The sequence below is a fragment of the Oryctolagus cuniculus genome, chromosome 3, assembly GCF_051225735.1.
Source record: "Oryctolagus cuniculus isolate XC-2025 breed Fujian yellow rabbit chromosome 3, ASM5122573v1, whole genome shotgun sequence".
Lineage (NCBI taxonomy): Eukaryota > Metazoa > Chordata > Mammalia > Lagomorpha > Leporidae > Oryctolagus > Oryctolagus cuniculus.
The window spans coordinates 74,858,652-74,876,196 of NC_142869.1; the positions used below are offsets into that span (position 1 = coordinate 74,858,652).

At 33.6% G+C, this 17,545-nt stretch overlaps 1 protein-coding gene across 1 annotated transcript in view; it reads left to right on the forward strand.

Moving 5' to 3' along the window:
- SCN7A (sodium voltage-gated channel alpha subunit 7) overlaps positions 1 to 17,545 on the forward strand; it is a 97,032-nt gene that overhangs the window by 67,775 nt on the left and 11,712 nt on the right. The window contains exons 13-20 of the mRNA XM_089328249.1: positions 594 to 767; positions 2,508 to 2,864; positions 7,075 to 7,512; positions 8,319 to 8,424; positions 10,558 to 10,712; positions 13,174 to 13,347; positions 15,593 to 15,700; positions 16,977 to 17,255. Coding sequence (XP_089184375.1) covers positions 594 to 767; positions 2,508 to 2,864; positions 7,075 to 7,512; positions 8,319 to 8,424; positions 10,558 to 10,712; positions 13,174 to 13,347; positions 15,593 to 15,700; positions 16,977 to 17,255 — 1,791 coding nt within the window. The remainder of the gene's footprint in view (positions 1 to 593; positions 768 to 2,507; positions 2,865 to 7,074; positions 7,513 to 8,318; positions 8,425 to 10,557; positions 10,713 to 13,173; positions 13,348 to 15,592; positions 15,701 to 16,976; positions 17,256 to 17,545) is intronic.

Genomic DNA, 17,545 nt, shown 5'->3' on the forward strand with positions numbered 1-17,545 from the left:
TGCTTGTATTATTTTTGTTTAATTTTGTTTTGTTTAATTAATTAATTGTATTAATGCAGCCAACTTGTTACCAGTTTTGAATTACACATATACTTGATACCAAAATAGTATTTTAGCTATTTCTGCCAATACAATTTTTAAAGTCTAATTTCCACAGGTTTGCTCTGTTTTCTTTCTGGACCAAGTACATGGATAGTAAAAATTATGTGCATGTATATGTAAAATACAGAAAATAACACATATACTTTTATTTTACAAATTGAAAAATGAAATATCTCACATATATTCCACATCTCATGAGTAACTATTCAAAGTGGAAAGATATTTATCCTCAAATATTCTTTTGTTTTTATCAAAGATGGCACTTATTAAAATAATTGAAAATTCTGTGTGAAGTGTTTCATGTTAGATTGTTAAAACCTATGACCCCGTCATTGTAAGACAGACTCCAGATGTAACTAGATCTTACATCTTATAACAGGAGTTGTAAAGAGGGTGTATATGAAAAATGAACATTGTGTTAAGTTTCTGTGTATGTAGGATTGGATATAGATTTTGGAATCACTTTCTCCATGTGTTTTATTTTTATTTAGGTTTTCATTGGAATTTTTACAGCAGAAATGATTTTTAAAATAATTGCCATGCATCCATATGGGTATTTCCAAGTAGGTTGGAACATTTTTGATAGCATAATTGTGTTCCATGGATTAACTGAAGTTTATCTAGCAAATGTTGAAGGAATGGCTCTTTTTCAATCATTAAGGATGGTAAGTAGAATCCAAGACCTAATTTTTACTTTATCAAAATTTATCTCAGTTTTCAAACCTAAAAGGGAAATTATCCCATTTGGTCATTGAGAGTATTAAATGAATTCCTTGATATATAATGATCTAGGTGATCCCAAGAAGGAGCAAATAGTCTTCAATGCTGCTATTTGACCAGCATATTAAACTAGTTGGTATTAGCAGCACATTAGAGATGTAGTTCTGGGAAGCAGGGTCAATGAAACTGTTTTAAAAGGTAAGATTGGTGAAGACTTCTAAAAGTCTATTACTAAGAAAAAGGAATCCAGTTATTTCTAAATGTAAGGTTCTAAATATTTCTAAATGTAAGGAAGAAAATTACATTTATAAAAGGACTAGTTAAGCCGGCGCCACGGCTCACTAGGCTAATCCTCCGCCTAGCGGCGCCAGCACACCGGGTTCTAGTCCTGGTCGGGGCGCCGGATTCTGTCCCGGTTGCCCCTCTTCCAGGCCAGCCCTCTGCTGTGGCCAGGGAGTGCAGTGGAGGATGGCCCAGGTGCTTGGGCCCTGCACCCCATGGGAGACCAGGAAAAGCACCTGGCTCCTGGCTCCTGCCATCGGATAAGCGCGGTGCGCCGGCTGCAGCGCACCGGCCACGGCGGCCATTGGAGGGTGAACCAACGGCAAAGGAAGACCTTTCTCTCTGTCTCTCTCTCTCACTGTCCACTCTGCCTGTCAAAAAAATAAATAAATAAAAAAAAATAAAAGGACTAGTTAAGTCATCATAGTATTTTTATAATTTTTGTGTGAAATCTATGCATATAAAGGCTCTTCAGATAATTTTCCATTGCATACAATGAAAACCTACTCATGGAGTTTAAAAAAATTTATAGCAAAATAAACTAATCTTTTACTTTCTTTTTTTTTACACAAACTCTTGAAATACCTCACTTAGTATAGTTGGGTATATTAAGATTATAAAGCTGAAATCAGTATATGTCTACAATTTGAGATCATTGTGTAAATCAGAAAATTATAAAAAGAAATATGATTACTAGAATGAATAAGATATGCTAAAATAAAGAATCAAACTATATTAAAAATAATAATGGGCTGAATCTAAGATGATTAAATTTTACACAGGCATGTGTAAGTATCTTACTCTTGAATCCAGAATGCCAACCAGAGACTAGGAAAAATCAAATGGCATAGTACATATAAAAATAATGTATAGGCTTTAGATTTTCAACTGTTATATGGTGACCAAAAATGTGAAGGCAACATTGTTCTGTTGATAGCATTTAAAAATCTAATGAAAAGAAGGGGAATATTTGGACTGAACCTATTCTGTTTCATCTTTGATATGATACTTTTAAGGGAAAATATGTGATAGGACTTTTAGTGGAATTCAGCGGTGGATCCTGGAAGACTTTCATTATCATCTGTCAGTTACAAAGTGGAGAAATTTCCAATATATTGTGAAAGAAAAAGCCAAGAATGAATGGGGGGGTTGGCAGATCAAGAAAAACTATATCAATAGAGTTAGTTTACAAAACTACAGAATATGTAACACTCATTAAGAATCACACATAAAATGAATATTATGTAATAGTAATACTTTAATAACATTACTTTAAAGGCTATATTTGTACATTTGTGTAATGTTGATAAATATTTAAATGTACATTGTAGTCAATACTGACCAGATTTTTTTATTTTTGGTTGTTGTTTCTTGCTCTTGTTTTCTCTATTTTGTTCTATTAGTTGCGGATTTTCAAGTTGGGAAAATATTGGCCAACTTTTGAGAAGCTGATGCTGACTCTTAGTAATTCACTGGACGACCTGAAGGAAGTGATCCTGCTGCTGTTCACGTTCGTTTTCTTTTCTTCTGTGTTTGGCATGAAGTTGTTTGGTAGCAGTTACAGGACCTTTGTCTGCCGCATCGACGAAGACTGCCGACTCCCGCGCTGGCACATGTCCGACTTCTTCCACTCCTTCATGAATGTGTTCCGGATTCTCTGTGGAGAGTGGATAGAAACCCTATGGGACTGCATGGAAGTAGCAGGCCAACCTCAGTGTATTTTGTTTTACATGATGGTTATTTTAATCGGAAACTTACTGGTAAGTAGTCCATGCTTTATTTTTCTTTGGGAAATCTTGTATAATGCAGTCTGGTATTTTCATGATGAGAATTAATGAGAATCCAGTTATCCATAACTAAGTTTTCCAGTAAGTTGACTCCTTTCCATATGTGATTGTCAGTGGAAATATACTTGGTCCAATCTGAGATTTGCTAGAAATGTAAAAATGACACTGCATTTATAGTTGGACCTGAAAATAAATGTAAAAATTTCAGAAATAATTTTATCATTGAATATATTTTAAAATATTTATATTTAACTATATACATTTAGTAAAATTTGGCACATTAGTAAAATTAATTTTACCTATTTTTATATGATTTTAATGTGACTATTGGAAAATTTTAAATTGTGTATTTGACTTGTATAATATGTCTACCGGAAAGCGCTGTTTGCATTGAAATCACACAGAGATGGCTAGAAATGCAGACATTCAGACACCATCCCAGAGCTAAGGAAGCATAATCTTCATTGTAACAGCATTCTCAGGTAATTGTGTGCACATTAAATTTTAAGAAGCACTTAAATGTAACACTGGCTGTCAAAATAGCCTGCACACCAGAATTACCTGGGGATTTAGTTAAAGCATGCCTTGGATCCATTCCCAGAGATTCTAATTTTGTTGTTATGGCCTGGTCATCAGGATTTTTAAAAACCTCAGTTGATTAAATTGTACAGCCAAGATTGAAAAACACTGGTCTGTTTTTATGCATTTACCAAGACAGAAAGCTTTCACTTCTAAATTTCCTAATAATCAAAGTGGTGTTACATGAACTGAGTAAGTAGCTTTTACTGCTTCTGAGAAAAAGGTATGGTTTATAAAAGAAAATGGTTCTTACAGGAAGATTCGATATTTGCCTTTTACTCATATGTCATAAATATCAAGTACATTTTATAAGAGACTGAAAGAAAAAAAATAAAAGTTAGACTCAGTTTTGTTTGTGCCCTTCCTCAGTTCCTATTTCAACTTGGGAAAAATTCTTGTCATGTACTTTACCATATTGGCATTCTGTTAATTGTTGATATAATTGTCTATCTTGGTATTAGATCCCATGACAGAAGAGACCATTACTCTTCTTTTATCATAAAGCCTGGAACACTATCCAACATGTGAAACTGTTTCAGTACTTCCTGCCTTTTGTAGCTAGCAATACATGTTCAACTCCTAGTGACAAAGCACAGTCAAGAGTGAGCATATATGTTAGCCTACATAAGACAAAACAGAGAACAATCTTAATTGTAGTCGTAGAGTGGCACAGGTATTCCAATACGATCATTAGAGACAGGTTTCTATATATCTCAGTTCCATCTCTGTATTCCTCTCTACCTGGTATCTTCTGTGTTATCAAGATGACTATTTCACTTTATAGTCTTGCATCTTCAAATCATCTCATGTCTAATAGAAGAGAGAATTTCTTTCCTAGAAACCACAGCAAACTTTCCTGTTATCTCAGTGGTTCTGAATCACCTGCCCGTTTCTGAAATAATCTTTACTGCACAGAGTGTGGGATACATTTATTATTTTAAGCCACTCCTCAAAGCTCTCCTTTGGAGCTAGAGATGGCATCAGTCCAAACCCAAACGATGAATAACAATAGAATAAAGGTAGCTTCTCAAATGGACTACAAGTTTCTGTCTCAAATGAACTGCAGGTTTCTGTCTCCTAAAGGAAGATCTATGGATTTTGAGGAAATCAGCAACATCACACACACACACACACACACACAGAGTTCAAGAGCAATGAAGAATATTGAGACATGTTATATATTCTTAATGTACTATACTTAAAATATATGCTAATATTATATATTTTATATAAAATGTTGAAGCATTTCTCTTTCCTTACTTCTGAAGTCCATTCTATTTGTAAATTTTTTATTGCTACTGATCAGAAAGTTCAAGTGCAGGGAGAATTTCAGGATAAAATGGAATTACATGAAACTCCATTTCCAATTGATTGGCCATCATACTTCTTGGTCTACTAAATCTTTTCAACTTTATTCCATTAAGAGTCATCCAGCTGTGGCACACCATGATAATAATGTTTTTGTCTTATAATATAATAAGATCTCAACAGTGATTCTGATCTTAAAATGGAAACACTTAAAAATCTTATACAAAATCAGATACTTAAGTAACTTTTCATAAAATCCTGTCATGTTGAGTTGTAGGAAAGGAAGAGTTCAGATCCAAGCATAGTTTCACATTCCAGTTATAGTAATTAAATGATTTTGGGCATATAACACAGAACCTTTAAATTTGACTACATTTATAGGAAATGAACATAATATTACGTGCCTTATAGGATTGTCATAATTTAAATAAGATCATCTAGCACCTTATAAATCATACATATTTGTTTTAATTTATATTTTAGAAAAATTAAGGTCCACATTTATAGATTTTTGTTAATTATTTAATATTACCTAGAAGTTTTATTTTTTAAAGGATCGATTTTCTTCCATGAGTTTTACCTACAACTGACATGGTGGCCACTGTGTTTTGGTGTCTGGTTATAGTTATATAAACAAAATAATAATGGATAGAAAAATAAAAAGAAAAAATATATAAAACATAAAATTCAGTTACTTTTGAAAGTAAAAATTGATCATAAATTTGTATTCTATGTAGATTTATATTTTCTCAAATTCAGTATATTTATATTTAATTAGAACAGAATTAAAACAAAAAATAACTCTGTTCATGTTAAATACTTTAATACAAGTTTATTTCCTGATTCCTAATCAGAAAATCAATACTTAGATAAATCATGACCTTCCTTTCTGTTTCTTTTCGATCTATTTTGGAATGAAGGGTCAATTCTCATTCAATAAGTGGATCTCTTTGAGGTGGCTAAAAACCAATTTCAAGGGAAACATTTAAGTGTCTTGTTTTGGATGCATTTCTTCACTTTTCCTCTCTTAACAGAAAGCAATACATTCATGTTTTAAATCTAGTTATATTGCTGTGGGCAGAGGAAAGTTACTCTTGATCCCTACCTTTTCCCTTCCCTTTATTAATACTCCATTTACAGCTCATAAATCATTCCTAGCTTGGGCCCTTTACACACTCTATTTTGACTTTGATTTCCTTAAGAGACTATACTGTTTTTAAAAATTCAAAGCATATATGAACAAATTGGTGGAGTTCTGCAGTGTTATGAAGTTATTTCCGTTCACCACAATTTTATGGCATTTTGAACTTTTAGAATGAACTTCCTTTTCAGCCATATAAAATATCCACTGTATATGCATATGCATGTTTAAATGTGAGTTTACAATATAATAAATCTTGTATTATATTCACTTAAAATATACTGGCATATTTCTCATTAAGAGAAAAACCTGGTTACTAATCACATGAAGCTTATAGTCATGAAACACTTACCTAATGCCCTTTCTTTAGTTTGTACTTTGTCTAATACTTGGCCAAAAGAGGAAAAAGAAACAACTATACATAAGAGACCTACCGTTCTAACAATGATACAAATGCTCACAGTGTGGCCTCTAAGAGAATGGTAGAGCCTGTGTTTGAGATTCGCACTTCTTCACATGGATCCAAAATTTTGAAAGAAATTTTTAAAAAATGAGTATTTAGATTTCTTCCCATGGGGCCGGCTCCCAGGAATGATTTTTCTATCACTCATGTTTTTTTTCTATTACCAAATTTATTAAAACAGAGAATCAGCTAATCTACTTGACACCTCTTCCCTTGCCTACATGCTTGGCTATTTCAATAACTACTAGATATAGCTTCAGCACCATGGAGAACTCTTTACCCCTAAGAAGCCTGATTGGGTTGCAAATCCTACTGTGCTACTGGAGTAAAGTGAAGTCAGCCACCTGGCATCCCACCTAATTTGCTCCCCTTGTGTGAGACAGGCTGGCACAGTGATAAAATAAGCTGTGGAATAAGACAAACTTGAATCTAATTGGTGTGACCTTTGATAAGCCTTGCTCTTCATTTATAGAATAGAAAAAAGATCATATTGCATAAGTCACTGGGGCTTAAGATGACTGCTGGCTATGCAAGCCTCCAGCATTCTCCTTACAAATTAGATTAGTTAGATCTCAATAGCATTGCAGATCATGTGCTCTGTTTTCAAATATCTGGTAAGCTTTTTAAAAAGGCATTTTAAAAATTTTAAGGGGAAAATGGCATTCATTTAGTCTCATTTTACTTCCTCTTAGATACTTTACCTGTTTCTGGCATTGGTGAGCTCATTTAGTTCATACAATGCTGCAAAAACTGAAGAGAACAATGAAACAAAAAATCTCCAACTTGCAATGGCAAGGATAAAGAAGGGAATAAACTATATGCTACTTAAAATATTATGCAAAAAACAAAGTGCTCCAAGGGAGACAATGAACCAAGTGAATGACATGTATGTTAAAGAGAATATGTCTGACCATACTCTTTCTGAACTGAGCAACACTCAAGATTTCCTCAAGGATAAGGAAAAAAGTATTGGCACTGAGAAAAACACCATGACTGAAAATGAGAATCTGTCACTTATGCCCAGTCCTAGTGTCTCAGAAACAGTGCCAATTGCCTCAGGAGAATCTGATATAGAAAATCTGGATAACAAGGAGATTCAGAGCAAGTCAGGTGATGGAGACAGCAAAGAGGTAAGATCTTTTAATAAATTTATTTGTTGTTGATTTATATTCTTGTTTAGAAATAAGTAAATCAGTGGTGAAGTTGGTCAGATGATCCATTAAACCTAACTCTACTACTTCCAGCTGCTGGCTTTAGGCCAATGATAAAATTAAGATGTCTGAGATTCTGTTTTCTCACCTGTAAATGAACATAAAAAGTGTGCTATATATTTTGTGGAGTAGATAGAAGGATTATGAAAAAATAGTTCAGTATTACATAGGAAAATACCAAGTAGATAGTAAACATTTAGGAAATATATAATACAAGTGTGAGGTCTCAGAAATTAATAAACTGTTAATTTGGGATTATGAAAAGCACATTGAAGGAACCAAAGTTAAAATCAGTGGGTATGAATGGAGAAATCGCTAAACATCTCTGGACTTGTTGATCTTTAAAATGATTTAAAGTTTATATTAGAAGAACGCCAAGAAGGAAGATGAGAAGGAAAGCTGAAGAAGTGGGGAGGGGGGAATATGTTCTTAAAATTGTATCTACAAAACACATTGAATCTATTAAAAAGCAATTAATAAAAATTAAAGTAAAATTTTTGTAATGCTATTTTAGGTTAAATTATTTTAAAATAATTTTCTAAAAACTTCAATTCACATTAATATATATGTATTTTTATATCAGTCATGGAATTGGCCTAAGTTCCTTTAAACATGATACCATTCTTTCTATACCAAATTCTTTTACTTCTGAAAATGTAATAAGCTTTCTTTACAGCAAGAAAACAGTATTTTAATCACATTTTTGATGGCACATTACCTTTCAGAAACTGAAGCAGTCCAGCTCATCTGAATGCAGTACAGTGGACATTGCTATCTCTGAGGAAGAAGATATGGTCTATGAACATGAAAAGCCAAAGCATCTGAAAAATGGTAAGAAAAATTTCTTTAATAATTTTGTTGAAATTAGACAAAATTTTTCTTAACCTAAATAATAATTTTAAATTTCTTTTAATGTTAGAGAGTTTATTAGTTTGGCTACAGAATACACACACACAGGCACCCAACTACATCCTCATAGTTAAAACAAATGTCAACAAACACTGAGAAAAGAGAGAAAGGGCCTGCTTGTAAATAGTCTTTTACTGTGATAAAAAACAGTTGGCTGTGGAATCAGATATGTTGACTTGAACCCCCAGTATACCACTAAATTTCCTCTCTGATTCAGTTTCCCACTCCAAGATATGAGGATAAAACATATAATATTGTCAAAAAATTAAATTAGTGTATTTGTACATATGTGTGCAAATTGTGTGTGTGTGTGTAATCTTGAAAGAGAATCTGACCAAAAAAGAATAACCACAAATAATACCATTAATATCATCAAACATCATTAAATTTTTTTTTTTGACAGGCAGAGTGGACAGTGAGAGAGAGAGACAGAGAGAAAGGTCTTCCTTTGCTGTTGGTTCACCCTCCAATGGCCGCTGCGGCCGGTGCGCTGCAGCCGGCGCAACGCGCTGATCCGATGGCAGGAGCCAGGAGCCAGGTGCTTTTCCTGGTCTCCCATGGGGTGCAGGGCCCAAGCACCTGGGCCATCCTACACTGCACTCCCTGGCCACAGCAGAGAGCAGGCCTGGAAGAGGGGCAACCAGGACAGAATCTGCGCCCCAACCGGGACTAGAACCCAGTGTGCCAGCTCCGCAAGGCGGAGGATTAGCCTAGTGAGCCGCGGCGCCGGCCCATTAAATTATTTATAGACATTTTGATCAATGTAGTTAATGCAGAAAAGAGCTGTTAATAGTGTTGTCTCAGTGTAATATTCTGGGTAACATTAATTCTAAAATGTGCTTTTCCATTCTATAAGTAATATTGGGTAAAATTGTATACATATTGTTCATATTTAATTTACAACAAGATTTAAAACAGAAAATCAATATTGTTAAGTTAGGTGTGTGTGTGTGTGTGTCTAGAAGGGAAATAAAGTATATTTAGACATAGTGAAATAGGATGAATATTTATAATATTCATATGAAAATATCCAATAATGTTCATAGGAAGACAATTTGTGACAGTGACACATTTATATATTTCATATGAATATTAAGAAATGTATATAATGCAGTCAGTTATCTGGTATTACATATAGATATGTAACACACACCTCTCTGATTTATAATTTAAGTTAGTTTCTTGGTAAGATGAAAAAATTACTACAGGTTTGGTCACTTGAAATCATGAAAAAGATATCAAAATGATAATTGCTGAGTACTCAAATTCCATTCTTCAAAATAAGAATCTTTGTTGCTTGAATTCCAGGAATTGCATCCTCTGAGACAGGGGAAGAAACATGTTTACATTTTTCAGACTAGAGTTGCAATATTTGACAGTAGGCAAAAGTCTAAACTGAAATGTTTTGACTTCTGACTCCAACCACTTCCATTTCCTTTAATATTATTAACCTGTTAGTCATGCTCTTCTCAAGCCTTGAGTTATCTTTTGCTGATCTTGACCAGAGGTAGAGTTCAGCGCATACACAAAGTATTTTACAATCCTGGTTACCTCCTCCAATAGTTTCAATCAGAAGTCTCATTTCCTTGCCACCCAAGAACTGAAATCAAAGAATCCAGTTGGTTTAATCAACATATTGTCTTTTAACATCTTATGAATGTTTTTAAGTGGGAATGTTTGATTTGCTGAAGTGAATCTTCTTGCTTAATTTTCAGGCATTGTACCAAAATATAACATACAGAAGATGTTGTGTTGGTGTTTATTTTTGTAGGGATGGAGGATAAGTTTCATTCTCAAAATATTCTTCAGAGGAGTTGATGTTCCAAGCCTTTGAATAATTTATTTCTTTCTGCAACTACCAAACTCATGTTTTCCTCCTTGGTGATTGCAATGATCACTGTAGCAGAAGTAAAAATCAATCAAATATTTGGAAATCAGAGACTACTTACGTCAGCATCTGTAAATAACTGAGGAAGCATATGCTGGCAAGTTTAAGACATTTACTTTTTAGTGAGTTTTCTAGATTTTTGCTCTTATCAGTTCTATTTTTGTCAGGTTGTAGACGGAGATCTTCACCTGGTCAAATCAGTAGACTATCTAGGAGAGGAAAAATCTGGCAGAACATAAGGAAAACTTGCTGCAAGATAGTTGAAAACAGTTGGTTCAAGTGTTTCATTGGACTTGTCACTTTATTCAGCACAAGTGCTCTGGTAAGTGAGCAGTCAGGGTGAGTGACCCTGTCCCCGGGATAAATATATGATAATTCTCTTAATTCAGAAAAGTCACCATGCTAGATTATTACTTTCCCCAGAAGACTTGGTAAACTGAAAAATTTTGTATTCTGGGATTTTCATTTTAGGAAGTATATGTCACTTGTTCTTGGAAAGTCTGTGCATCAGTGTTGAATTTAATAAATTTAATTCTGCCATTAAACACTAGCATCAAAATGTTAAGTAAATAATATGACTTCAAAATATATGCTCTACTGTGGTAAAATGGACCAAAAGTAGAAACCTGATTCTAGTTGCTTTTAATGAAGTTTTTTGTGAAAGAGTTTTATAGCTTGTACAACCAAAATTCTGCTGTGCTTTTCTAGTACTTTGGTACCCATTCAAAAAAAGAAAGAGAAGTATTATATGTATTTTAAGGATCTTTTAATTACAATTATACCTGTGAAATTATCCTACACATATTTGACTATATGTTAAAATTTTCTGAAATATTCATTGTTATATCAAAGATTTATGGGGAAAAAGGACCCACAAAATATGAGTGCTTAAATATGCTGTGGTACACAATGCCATCTCACTAGTCAAAGTGATCAGTTTCAATACATAATTGATCATAATGATAGGGTTAAGTGTCAAAGGGATCACATAAACAAGACTAGTGTCTGATAATGCTAGCTGATAGAATTAAAAAGAAGAGAACAATCCAACATGGGAAGTGAGATACACAGCAGAGTCATAGAATGGCAGATGTCCTAAACAGCACTCTGGCCTCAGAATCAGCCCTTAAGGCATTCGGATCCAGCTAAAACGCTCATGAGAGTATTTCAGGCATGGAAATCCAAAACACTGTCAAAAAAAAAAAAAAAAAAAAAAAAAAAAAAACAACAAAAAACTAAATGAAAGATCTCTGTGAGTGAGATGCCAGCAGAAAGAACGGGCCATCAAAGAAGGAGGTACCTTTCTCTGAAGGGAGTAGAGAACTTTCACTTTGACTATGGCCTTGTATAAATAAGATCGGAGTTGGTGAACCCAAGAGGCTTCCATAGCCTTGGCAGCTCATAACAAGAACCTTGGGTGATTACTGACATCATAAATAAGAGTGTCAATTGTTAAATCACTACTCCCCATGTAGAATCTCTGTCCTTAATGCGTTGTACTATGTGAATTAATGCTATAACTAGTACTCAAATAGTAGTTTATACTTTGTGTTTCTGTGTGGGTGCAAACTGTTGAAATCTTTACTTAGTAAATACTAAGTAGATCTTCTGTATATAAAGATAATTGAAAATGAATCTTGATGAAGAATGGGTTGAGAGAGAGAGTGGGAGATGGGATGGCTGTGGGTGGGAAGGAGGTTATGGTTGGAAAAAGCTGCTATAATCCAAAAGTTGTACTTTGGAAATTTATATTTATTAAATAAAGTTAAAAAACAAACAAACAAATAAATAAATATTTTTAAAAAATATACTGTGGTACAGTCATCCAATGGAATATTATGCAGCTATTTTAAATAATACAGAAGCTGCCTGTTTGCTGGTTATTTCATGCTCTAAGATATAGTGATAATTGAGGAAAGAAGGGCATAGGACAGAGTATATGTCATGCTGTATTTAATATAAGAAAGGATGCAAATATAATGTAGATTTTCATTTGTTTGCATTTAACTAAGGAAAAGCAGAGAAGCATACGCAAGAACTAGTTAAGTGTGAGGTATACAGAGCAAAGAAAATCATGATTGGGAGTCATGGTTCAGAACCAGGCTTTGCACTGGGTGAGTTTTATATTAAACCCCTTATTGATACATGACATTTAAGACAAAAACTGAAGACTCTACATATCCTGAGTTTGCACAAAATGAGTATGCTGATGTTAATAGTCACTTAGATTCAGAAACAGAACATTATTCCTCACAACTAATTCTCCACTCCATATGGGTAGTCATGTGGACTTCTATTAACATAGATTAGTGTTATCCACTTTTGTACTTAAAACATAGATTCAAACAATATGTATGCTTGTTTTCTTCTGGCTTCTATTTTGTTACAGCATCCCACTCCTCACAATGATTCAGATCAAATGTCTCTGAAAGTCCTTTTGTTCCTGGTGTATGAAATCCAAATTTACAGAAGACAATCTAGCTTTAATTTTAGTGGAAGATATACAATGTCCTATAGCCATATTCTAGGGCCAAAGAACAAGTATGAAGCCTTGTTTAGTCTTTATAAGAAGAAGTCCTAGGATAAATGAATGCCATAGGTATGAGATGAAAAAATGGTAATTATTGATACTATCATTAAATCCAAGCAAAATGAAAAAGCCCTAGAGACTACAGTCTGTGACTTTTTTCATCAACTGCTTATTATGGATACAGTTTCATTCTTTCAAGGAGTTTTTAGGAATTCTGTGAACACTAACCCTGAGGGATTTTTTTTACCCACAGGCTTTTGAAGATATATATATTGATCAGAGAAAAACTATTAAAATATTATTAGAATATGCTGACATGATCTTCACTTACATATTCATTCTGGAAATGCTTCTAAAGTGGATTGCCTATGGTTTTAAAGCTTATTTCTCTAACAACTGGTACAAACTGGACTTCATGGTTGTTATTGTATGTATTTCAAATAAATATTTAGAATGCTATTTGATTTACTTTTCTTCTTTACTCTTAAATGTTTTGTTCACATTTGTTTTCAATTTCCTTCTGATGTACAATTTTCAATGACTAATATTCCACCTCTCTTTATTTAAAATGTTAAATATTGATCTTATTATAAAGTTTTAAAAGTTCAGCATTTTATATTTCATTGTACTAGTTACCTATGAACTTCCATATGATAGGTTTGTTACATGATGTCTAAAAATATTAGCAAACTAAAATCTTTTTCTTTTGACTTCAATTTTAAATCATATATCCAAAAATGCAGTTATAACCAGTGCTGTGCAGATCCACGCTATCAAAATTTCTCATTTGGATCCTGACAGTAGATTTCAAACTGATATCCCTGCTTCTCACACTGCACACCTTCACTGGGTTCTCCACCAAATCAGCAGAGTGACTATGAAATAGCAGTCAGCTCATGTCACTTCACTTCAGCTGGTCTTGAGAGTCAAAGACCCACAAGTCTCCACATGATCCAATGTTGTCTCTTACTATTCTTTCCTCGGGTCCCGGTCTGTTTATTGAACCACCAGCATGGCTCTTCATGAAGCTCCACAAACTAAACAAGATTACTTCCATTTCAGGGCCTTTCACTTACTCTTCTTTCCACCTGGAACTTCTGTTGACATTTATGTCTTTGATGAAATGAAACCTTTGGAGGTGGATTTTTCCTCACTGCCTTGTTTTTATACTGCAACCACACAATACTTCTTTTTTCCTTTCTCTGCTTTATTCATCTCTACAGTCCTTATTCGTATTAAATAATTTATTCATTCATTTTGTTTTTGTCTATGTTTTCTGACAAATCAATAAGTTCCATTAGTGCAGAATTTTTACTTCGTTTTCTTCCTTCCTTTATCCTCGTGCCTAGAACAAGTCCTGGCATATATGTTCTAATATTTTGTCGTTGATTGAGCAAAGGCTCCCTATTCTAAAAAATAGGATAACACTTCCACAATGTATAATTGACTTGCAGTAGCTGATCTCTGTATTGTAAACTAATTCCTGGAAATTAACCTCTACTCCAACCAAACCACACTGCCTGCAGCTCACCTTCCTGTTTCCTAGTGATTATTCTCCTATGTCCATATCCATCCACATTAGGACTATGGTGCCCTTACTTGAAGATCTGCTGTAAAATGATCTCTTTAATATAGGATGTTGACTTGAATATACAGAAAATAAAGATAAAATAAAAATTAATCTTATCTATATCACTTTGCTTAATTTTAATTAGCATTAATCTTAAGTGATTTCTGTAGATACATATGTACTTTTAAAAAATCACATTACTATATCATTATACATATTTGTGCCTTGAACTTTTGATTTAACAATATTCATATCCTTCTTGATGGTTTCCTTTTGAAATCCTATTTTGTATTTTGTCTTAGCCATGTTTGTATGTAGATACACATGTGAATATATTTACAAATTTTAATTATGTTAATGTATTCTATAACAGTACCGCTTTTGAAAAAATCATAAAATTGGTTTTAATTGATTTTAATCTAATTTCAAACTTAAAAATATAGATACTAGTCCTTGATGATACAGAAAATAAAATATATACATTTGTGTTTATCTCAATACTACATATTCCTTACTACCAGAATAATTTTTTGTTTTATCTTCCTTTTTTTTTTTTTTTTTTTTTTTTTTGGACAGGCAGAGTGGCCAGTGAGAGAGAGAGACAGAGAGAAAGGTCTTCCTTTGCCGTTGGTTCACCCTCCAATGGCCGCCACAGCTAGCGCGCTGCAGCCGGCGCACCACGCTGATCCAATGACGGGAGCCAGGTACTTATCCTGGTCTCCCATGGGGTGCAGGGCCCAAGTACTTGGGCCATCCTCCACTGCACTCCCTGGTCATAGCAGAGAGCTGGCCTGGAAGAGGGGCAACCGGGACAGAATCCGGTGCCCCGACTGGGACTAGAACCCGGAGTGCCGGCTCCGCAAGGCGGAGGATTAGCCTAGTGAGCCGCAGCACTGGCTTGTTTTATCTTCTTAAAGTGATTTTGACATAAAACTATTCTCTGATAACTTTGTGTAAGTTATTGTCAAGATGTTTTTATATGCATTAAAGTATTACACATATTTATTGATAGGTTTTGTGTATTTTTTTGGATAAATGCAGTTAATTTTACATGTTATTTTAATTAAGATGGTCTTATTAACTCTTTTTTATATATGTATAGGTGTTTTGTCTTAGTTTAATAGGCAAAACTCGAGAAGAGCTAAAACCACTTTGTTCTATTAAATTTCTACGGGCACTCAGAGTTCTATCTCAATTTGAAAGAATGAAGGTAAGATAAAAGTTTTTAACATAATCTATATTTTTTGTTAATAAACTTTGTTGTCTTCTCATTTGTACCTTTAAGAATATCAATACAATAAAAGTCTTATATTCTACTGCTTAAATATAGAAAATTTGTAGATTAGTTGTGCTTACTGAGATTTTAGGTCCATATTGCTAAGATATAAAAACACATAAAATAAGAAAAAAGAAAATATTATTAGAGAAATTTTAATTGAAAAAAAATAATATCTTTATGGAGGAGGCATTTAACATGGTGGTTAAGATGTCTACACTCCATATCGGAGCCCTTGAGTTTGTTTCCTGGCTCTGGCTCCTGATTCCAGCTTCATGCAAATGCGGATCCTGGGAGGCAGCAGTGATGGCTCAGTGATTAGGTTCCTGCCACTGCTGTGGGAGACTTAGATTGCATTCCTGGCTCCACACTTTGACTTCAGCCCTGTCCCATCCATTTGGGTCACTTGAGCCATGAACCAGCAGGTGAAGCACATCTCTCTCTCTTGTTCTGTCTCTCAAATAAAAAAGTTCTGAATTTTTTAAAATAATATAATATTTTTAGATAATGTCACATAAAATGATACATATTTAACCCACATAGATATGTGTGATTTTTTTTCTCAATTTTAAAAAAATGTCAGAAAATGAAGCTATGATGTTAGCTAACTTTTTAAAATTCTAAGAACATGTATACACAAAGTAGTTATTTACTGAATTAAAGAAAAAGTTTTGATTTCAAAATAAATTTACATTTTTTAAAGTCATATAGTACAAACCATAAATTCTTACAAGTCCTGTGTTATGGAATGTTGACCACTGGGAAGAAAATTGTTAGACTGAACCATTTAGAATGGCTTCACTGATTCTGCAATTCTCAGCTTATCCTTCCTACAAGTAGACTCCTCAAGCCAGTTCTAGGTCCATTCTGTCTTTTTTTTATGAGTTTTCTAGATTATTGCATATGCACATATCAGTTGAATATTTCTGACTCAATATAAGAAATGAATAAAAATGTTAAATCAGTGAAATAATTATTTATTCTGGTACTTGTAATAATCCTCCCTGTTACCATTAACTTGTACATTGTGAGTGTATCTCGAGTTTTAATGTACATTTTTTATTGAAATGAATTTCTATTTAGATCATCACAATACTGCCATGTGGGCTATTTTATGTATGGCCCTTTTAATTTTTTCAGTAGAAAATTGCATTGATTGTTATTTTTAATTTGACTGGAAATGTCATACGTGTATTTTTTTATATGCCAGGTGGTTGTGAGAGCTTTGATAAAAACTACTTTACCAAGTTTGAATGTGTTTCTGGTCTGCCTTATGATCTGGCTGATTTTTAGTATCATGGGAGTGCACTTATTTGCTGGGAAATTCTATGAATGCATTGATCCAACAAGTGGAGAAAGGTTTTATGTATCTGAAGTCATGAATAAGACTCAGTGTGAAAGTCTTGTTTTTAATGACTCCATGCCATGGGAAAATGCAAAACTAAACTTTGATAATATTGGAAATGGTTTCCTTTCTCTGCTTCAAGTAGTAAGTATACTATTGACGTTTTATTAATTATATATTCATCTGTATTATAGGTTGAATACAAAGGACTAACTGCAGATGATTAAAAAATTTGGTTATAAAATATTTTAGCAATTATTAGTCAATAAGTGTTACAGGAAATACTATACTAGATTCCTCCAGAGACATAAAAGTGAAATATACTTCTGCCCGTTGGAGAAGGAAGTAGAGAGGAAGGTAGGATTGACAGAGAAAATAGCAGTTACTGACCAAACCTATTTGTGCAATCAATGACCAAGTAATAGAGTCATAAT